Genomic DNA, 8,394 nt, shown 5'->3' on the forward strand with positions numbered 1-8,394 from the left:
ACATCATTATATTTAAAATGTTTAAGATATTTTTAAGGTTATAAATATCTCATAAAGAATACTAATTCCTTTTTTCTATCTGGCTACTAAATATTTTGATTGTGGGGGGGGGAGGGGGAGTGAGAGAGTTGGTTATCTGATATTAAGAGACAAAAGTGTCACAACTGAAGCTAAAAAAAATTAAAACATTGCCAAGAACAGGGTTTGTACTAGTCATTAGTAACCTGCAAATGATGATTTTCCGTTATTTATGCTTGTTGAATAGATACAAAAAATACCGAATCACAATTTTTAATAGGATAGATAAATAACAACTATATATTTAAAAAAAACTTTCCTAACAGCTCTTAGGAACAAATAATAGCATTATGAGGATGTTACATTATTGCGGTGAGGATCAGAATAGAGAAATGGTTTTCCTTTATTAAGTGGACTTTTCTTATTTAAATGAAAAATATATCAACAGCTGCTAAAAGCCCATTTTGATTCCTGTTTAGCTGTTAGTGGCACTTTGCAGGTCAGGAGCTGGTATTCTGTAATGATACCAATAACTCTTAAGGTAATATATACCAGCTTTGCTTTAATAGTGGTACATCTGACAAAAAAAATTTATCCCTAGACTGGAGTTGCTTCGTAACAGCCCTACTAGCTTTGGTACAGTCTGTAGGATGACCCAAATAGAGAAAGTAACTGCAATCTAAGGTACTATCTTTGGAATAAGTACAACTAAAAATAAAATCATTTTGATTGGTCAGATGTGCCACTATTAAAGAAAAACAGTGATGTGTATTCAGTATTACAAAAAAAAAAAGTATAGAATAGTTAATTTTTAGCATTAGAAACTTTAGAATAGGAATTATAGAATTCTTCATGTAAGGTACTTATATACTAATGACTTGCCTTGAACTTGAACCATCCCATGATCAATTTCTAAGACAGGAAGTCTAATGAGAAACATCAATAGACTTCGGCAGGAAGAAATATACTGAGCTTATAACAGCAACAAATTACACACGATTCATAGTAACTTTTTTTTATAAGAAATAAGCATGGGAACCAATCTCAGGCATATCAAAACTATAGCTAATTTCAACTCAATGTGCATATTATGACATAATGTAAACAATTTTTTTTTAGGATGAATCACATGAGGCATTGTTTAAAACAAAACAGCAACTGTAGTTGAATTTCATATGAAAGTAATCAATAGTCTAAATATTTATATAACTGTGGAATTGCAGTAATATTCAAGGGAAACAGTAAATATTGCTATTTATTTCTAAAGCTAAAAAAATTATATTCTTTTGTTCTCCCTTTTTCTCTTTCACTATATTGCCATTCATCATCAGCAGTTAAAAGACCCAATTAAACTTTTGAATGTTTACTTAAAGTTCGGGACACAGCTCAGTCCTGTCAGCAAATGCTTCACATACTTCTAGCCGGTAGACTGTCATGGTTCTACTGCTGCAAAGGGTGCAATGAAGATAACATCTATGCACTAAAGGTAAGCTCCTATTCCTTTAACATATTGAAGCATGCCACAGATTTATTTCTAGTCAGGCTGTGGGGAATTCTGTGACAAAGACAGCTCAAGGTCATTCACTGCTTTACTTAAGCTTCCTCCTGGTGCTTAGGTCGCAACATAAATTTGTCTAACAACCTGATGTCTTCCATTATTGTTTGAAACTACATAATCTCATCTAGGTGCCCCTTTTCTAATTGACCTAGGCCTCAGTACTTTCATTCTTATTTTCATCAATTGTACAATGACTTGGAATTAATCGGTGTACTTAACTTTAATATCAAGTAATCTTTAATATCAGCTGTATTATCGTCACTGAAATAGTTTGAGAGCACTTGAATGCAGAATTTTCCAAAATTAATCATCTTGCATTGTTAGTAGTATAAACAACGGATAAAGATAAAATAATATAGAAGAATTTGATAATTGAAGAAAGGAGAAAATAATTTTTGGGGGGTTTTCATGGTTCCTATGACAATCGTCAGGTTTTACTTTCTCTACTATTAATGAAATAACAATAATGACAAAGTCAGGAAAAGTATTATCTTCTAGTCTTTAAATAATATAACTTTAAGCTCTTATACTGACTTCAAATTTTGATTCATGAGTTGTGAACTTAATGATCCCATAAATGCTCAATAGGATTCAATTGTGGACTAGGAATTTCAAAAACTATTGGATAGTTATACAACCATTCAGGTGTAAGAAGAGCATTATTTTTATTTTCTTTATCAAGATAAAATGTCTCCAAAACCCACTTGAATCTTTTGAAATATGGATACATATTACAATCAGAAGGGGTGTCCAATGTAGTAGTATAATAGTAGGGTACCTATAAGACAGTCCACCCTGCAGTGGACTGCTCCATACTGAATATATTAAGCATGTAATATAATCCATGAAGAATAACTATTTCCTGACTTCTCAAGCATACTTTTATATTTTTTTACAGGTAACCTACCTATTCTAACGTTCGTGAGGGTTCAAGTTTTCACTTTGCAGAACCGCCACAGAACTAAAAGTCAATTCCCAAGGCTAAATTCGAACGAGCGCAGCTGCAGTCAAAAGATAGGTAAAGTTGATACTTCAACTACCTCGGCTAAAAACAACCCATCCTTGCGCATACAAGGAATAAAGGCAGGTGTTGCAAAAAAACACTCCCACCTCTAACAGAGTGGGGTAATTCTAACAGAGAAATTTTAAGAAATAAATTTTGCTATTACAGTACTCTAGAAGTTTTTTAATACATTTCTTGGCAATCCTTTTTAATTTAATATACTTAAAAAAGTTTCTTTCTACTTACCTTTGCTATGAAACCATGTAATTTTAATATAAATTGGTTGTGGGTGCGGTCAGAGGAGAGAAAAACACTAAAGTAAAACTTATTTTATTTGTGTCGTTTCAACCTTAATACCTAAATACTAGAGTGGGCTAAAAAAACAACACATTTTTGTTTTTTTTAAATTAATAATACTGCAGAAAAGTTGCAAATAAAGGAGATAAAAAGGGGGAAATATTTGTATATCCCGTAAAAAATCAAAAATTTCTTTATTTTTTTTTTATAATATAAAACCATAATTTTTTTTTCTAAAAACATTAACTTATAGAAAATTAAACTAAATCCCTTACATCTTTATACTCGATAAATTTTTTTTATCCCAGGCATTGTTTAGGAGCATCTACTGTTAATCCGATGGGATCCAGTCAAATGGGGAACAGAAGGGGATTTTTTTTAAACTTCAAAAAACAATTTGAGGTGAAGTTGAAATTTGTAATCAACACTCCTAAAACTAGAAATTACAACTTTTCAGAACTTCTAAATATTCCTTTCTGCAATGGGGGCAAAACATATTTTACGAAATACATAGGGATTATTGGTGTTTTAAAAATTATTACTGCTTTAATTATACCATGCCTGTCTATTTCTGCTCGCTCAATAGATAAACCCCAACAAATATTTTTCAGTTTAGGGCAAGGCTTGCCAAACAGGGAATTTTTAAGTAGAGATGGCTCATTTTCATTTGAGTTTGAAGCTTAGCAAATAGGAGTGTTTTTCTGTTAAGATGGGTTCTTTTCAGTTCATCAAATACTTTCTACTAACAAAGACCCCATTTGGTAGGGCTTGACTTCAACTAAAAGGATCTATTGGGGGTAGTGAACATCCCTTCAATGATCAAAACAAACTGAAATTGATAGATGTATGCCATTACAGAATTTTCTTCGCCAAAATAATTTCAATTATTGTTACATATTTTGTTTTAAATTTTTATTGTAATGAAAAGTAATTAAAATGCCACCACATAATTTTTTTTTTAGTAGTTGGGCCAGAACTTCCATCGATTTCATACTAAGCCCGCCAGATAAATTATCATAAATATGAACAAGAAAGTACATGTTAAGGGGTCAGGTTATAATGGTCGGATGATTAATACCAAATTTAATTTAAGTACCCAATGTTGTTGACACCATAATAGCTGTACATTGATTTTAATTAAAATTGTGAGAATGATGAGCACTTCACAATTTACAAAAAAAATTATGTTTTTTCCTGAAGAATAAAGGTTTTATGAGCATATTTCCATCTTCACACATTAACAATCCAATTTTTTTCTCTGTGGAATAGATAAATCATATCTTTAAAACTTTGAAAAAAAGTAAGAGGAGTAGCTTCTTCTTGATAATGATATGTACAAATTTAATGACTCAATGTAGGTGTTTAAAAATGCTAGAAGCATTAGGCTCCTCCGATAGTGTCTCAGAGTGTTTCCCAAAGTTTGCATTCATCATCATCAATCGGCAGGACACTGGGTCCTTGCCTCTTCAAGCAGCTTCTACCAGTTTAACCTGTTAAGCGCAGCTGCTCTCCAACTCCTCATTCTGAGCTGGATTCTTGAATCCTCTTCAACACCATCTAACCATCAAAGCTTTGGCCGGCCTCTCGGCCGTGTTCTATGTAGGCACTCATTGAGAAATTTATTTGGGATCTCATCAGTTTTCATCCTTGCCACATGGGCTGCCCAGAGAAATCTACCAATTCTCACAATTTTCCCAACATCAGGCTCACCAATTAACAAGCAGACTTCTCTATTCGTGCGTCTTCTCCAAGCTGAACCATCCTGTTGTTCCTTCCTGGCAGCATCATCAAGGACAAGAAAGGCCTCTTCCACAACAGCTTTTGATCTCCAAATAATGTCGATATCATCTGCATATCCCAGGATTTATACCATATGATTAAAAATGGTTCCACTGGTCTGAACCTTTGATTCTCTAATAACTTTTTCCAGACCAATATTAAATAGCAGACAGGCTAGGGAATCTCCTAGTAGACCTAGGACTTCAGATAGATTAAAAGTTCTGAATCTTCTACGAAACATTTAAATCCTGGATCAACTAAGTTTTGTGCTTTCGATGCATTAGTGAATTATTTCCTTATGTATATTGAAATATATTTAAACTTTTTATTCTCCAATAAAGAAAACTAAAAATACAGGATAAATTATGTTAAACTTCAAGAGATATCAATTTATTTCAAAACTTTCATCCTATTACACCCTTTTCGAAAAATCTGAAATAAAAAAATGAAGGTGTTAATATGGTTTCGTACAGATGTACTATAAGTTTGGTTTGTCCTGCTCAAGATCCAGACGAGTTTTTCTCAGAAAATAGCAACTGAAAGCAATCTTCTAAATGTTGGATTATAACACAAAAATTTCAGTTGATTGTTTAAGAGATCCAAGGCTAAAACGAGACATTAAGATTTTTACTGACATACAGTGCTTTTAAAGGAAAATTGGGAAAAAATAACAGCATTTTAAGACACATTGGCAAATTATGTGGCACAGTAGGGTGTTAAAGATCTGTGGGTAATAGGACTTTCTTGTTAAGGTGGACACATGTGTGATTCACCAAGCATCTATCACTTTGGGGCTCTTATACCTGCCTTACTCCTGGACAGGGCCTTTATAACACCTTCATCCACTCATGTCTTCAATTTTAATAACATATATTAAACACAAAGCACTCAAGTATTAATGGCTACTGCAATATAATAACCAAAAGATTTATCAACTCCTATCAAATGCCTATATTCGATTCCCATAGAAGATTTACCGGATCATGTCAATTGAAAGATTAGGGATTAAAATATATGGAAAGTAATAGAGGTTAAAATTAAATTTTAAAATGGGAAAAAAATACTCCCCCTCCCCACCACGCAAGTTATTCATAAGATAATCCGATAAATGATTAAGAGGTTGGCAATGTCACTCAATAGCTAAGGACCTTTACCATTACGAGTACTAGTATGCTAGTGTACTCGTAATGGTAAAGGTGGGATCAACTAGTTTGGCATGAAGGCCTTCAGTTAAGATTCCCTTCGGGGGGGGGGGGGGGGAACACCTCGTAAATATATTTTAAATGTCTCAAATGCAAAAAGAACCCACACCACTTTGAACCAGGCTCCTCAGAACCCTATCGCCAATCCATCAATCACAGCCTAAGGCCTGCATACAAAAAATAAATTCCTAGTTTTTGTTTCATAGTGAATTTTATTTCAATTGAATAATTAATAAATGTGAAAACTTTGGCTTAAAAAAATAGCTTACTTCTAGAACATTATATTAAAAGTATTTTTACAAAAAAATTACATTATATATTAGTTCCTTACAAAGTGGAAGGACTCTGAGGTGTAAATTGAGCCCAAAACAAAAAGGTTTTTAGATTTTTAATTGTCATTATAACAATTAATTTGATCAGTGATATCCACAATACTTTTATTCAACTCAAGTTAAACTTAAAGGGTTAAGCAACCCTATTTAATGTAAATGTAACTGGTAGGGTTGTAAAGAGTTATTATAAGGTTGAACTAATACATAAGAATAAATCAAATATATTATAAAAACCATTTTTGCACTGTTTTTGGGTAATTCCATTAAATAACTAATGAAAACATTTGCTAGCTTGTTTTCATAATTCATAATGACAATTGGAATTTTTAAAAAAATAAACTTACTTTATCATGAATAGGCGAAGACTGCAAAACCTCTGTTAGTGGATGAGAAGTATAAGTCCCAGAAAACTTTACACATATAGCACGTATGCAGTCATGACAATCAGGAGGGCAAAGAGAATCACATGTACAACAACAGGAAATATGGCAAGAACAAAATAGGGAATGAAATGAAAGAGTTCGAGCACAGCTCAAGGAAGGAGGAGGAGGAGGCAAATTATGAACAGGAGAAGGAGGTTTTACAACAGAAGGAGAGAAAGTCATGCTTGAATTAATGGCAGAGTTTGATTCTCTAAGTGTTGATACGTGTTGTTCTGTATCATGTCTTGAAATATTATGATAGGAGTTGGCAAGAGGCTCGGACACTCCATTAGTGAAACTGTAAGACCTAGGACGGAAACTCATACCATTAAACATATAGTTGTCTGAATCTATTTTAAGTATTCTTGGTGGTAAAGGAGATGAGGACTTGTTTTCAGAAAATTTGTTTTGTTCACCCATTGTAGCGAACATTGAAAGCTGATTTGTGATCTATACCTAGCTCAGTCTGCCTTTGTGTTTTTTCATTACTTTTATTATCAAATGTTTTAACAGAGGGTATATGAATACAAATACACAACAAAAAGTTTGATATCACTGGTAAAGAGCACATGTGTCTCATTGTTCCTGTTCCATTTTATTAAACAAAAGTCTATTAAATAACATCGAAATTTCCACTGGAGAGACATGACATTATAAAATTGAAGTCAAGTAACTTAATAACTCCCTATTGTATGTCACTTAATAATGTAAACACACCGAATCCTCACGGCCTAGTCGAAACAGCCATTTTAGATAATAATATTTAAGATCGATTACAAAGAGATAATCCAATCCAACTTCTTAGTTCAGTCGATCACCTTACTCGCCACTGGGCGTACTATTGTTAATGGGTTCAAGAAGCGAATGCTTGATAAGAAAATTATTTATCGTTCAATAGCAATAAGTTGGATTTCAAAATAAAGTCAAGCATATTAAATCGTTGTATTAACCTACAGCGTGACAGGTGGGTCTGTGGGACCCATAGCAATATTTATTTGTTTTGCATCTTATTTTTCCTAAGTAATTTATTTGTTTATGCTACAAACTCCATTTATTTATAAATATTTCTTAATAAACACTCAATATATTTAACGAACGACATTTATATATTTGTTTTTCAATAAAACGTAGAAATTGTCATTCCCTATTACGATTTAGCCCTGATGACGCCCTACAAAATGGGGCCAAACATTGGTGATTGATAAGTTTTTTCTGAAATTTTGTGTACCTTTTTTGATTTCGACCCATCCAAACCATCTTCCTAGAATTAGTTTACTTTATACTATATTCACAATTGGGACGTGCTATAAAAAATGTATCGCTGTTTGCTGACAACAGAACAAATCACAATTAGAAAAATCATGTTACCAAATAATATATTGTTCATTTCCGGGTGAAATATTATTTTCTTAGATCATTGACATTAGTATAATACTAAAAATTTATCGAAAGCAATCTACTTATGCCAGAATAGATATTGAATATAGTCAATTAATATATCTTCCCAAGTCTGACGCATCTATTTCTTAAAAGTTACATTGACCAAAGTTCTACAGGATTTATTGGGAAGAAGCAATAGACGCAATAATCAGAAGAAATGTAAAAGTGATGCTAGAGTTGCCAAGTAATCCTTCCGCTAAAAAAGTTGAACTTTTTAAAGTCCTCTACATTATGCGAGAGGATTAAGACAAAAGATTAGGCACATGATAAGCGGAATAGTGAAAATAAGGCATCATACTCTAAAAGATACAGCTAGTGTAAAAAGTATTGGAAAATCTAAAAG

General features: G+C 32.7%; 1 protein-coding gene across 1 annotated transcript in view; it reads right to left on the reverse strand.

Annotated features, from left to right (window-relative positions):
- The window catches only part of Pi3K21B (phosphatidylinositol 3-kinase regulatory subunit alpha), a 29,138-nt gene extending 21,797 nt beyond the window's left edge, over positions 1–7,341 (reverse strand). Inside the window, exon 1 of the mRNA XM_014438764.3 lies at positions 6,534–7,341. Coding sequence (XP_014294250.1) covers positions 6,534–7,043 — 510 coding nt within the window. The 5' untranslated portion in view covers positions 7,044–7,341. The remainder of the gene's footprint in view (positions 1–6,533) is intronic.
- Between the last annotated feature and the right edge of the window lie 1,053 nt (positions 7,342–8,394).

The sequence above is a fragment of the Halyomorpha halys genome, unplaced genomic scaffold, assembly GCF_000696795.3.
Source record: "Halyomorpha halys isolate HHAL.00 unplaced genomic scaffold, Hhal_1.1 Scaffold66.1, whole genome shotgun sequence".
Classification (NCBI taxonomy): Eukaryota; Metazoa; Arthropoda; class Insecta; order Hemiptera; family Pentatomidae; genus Halyomorpha; species Halyomorpha halys.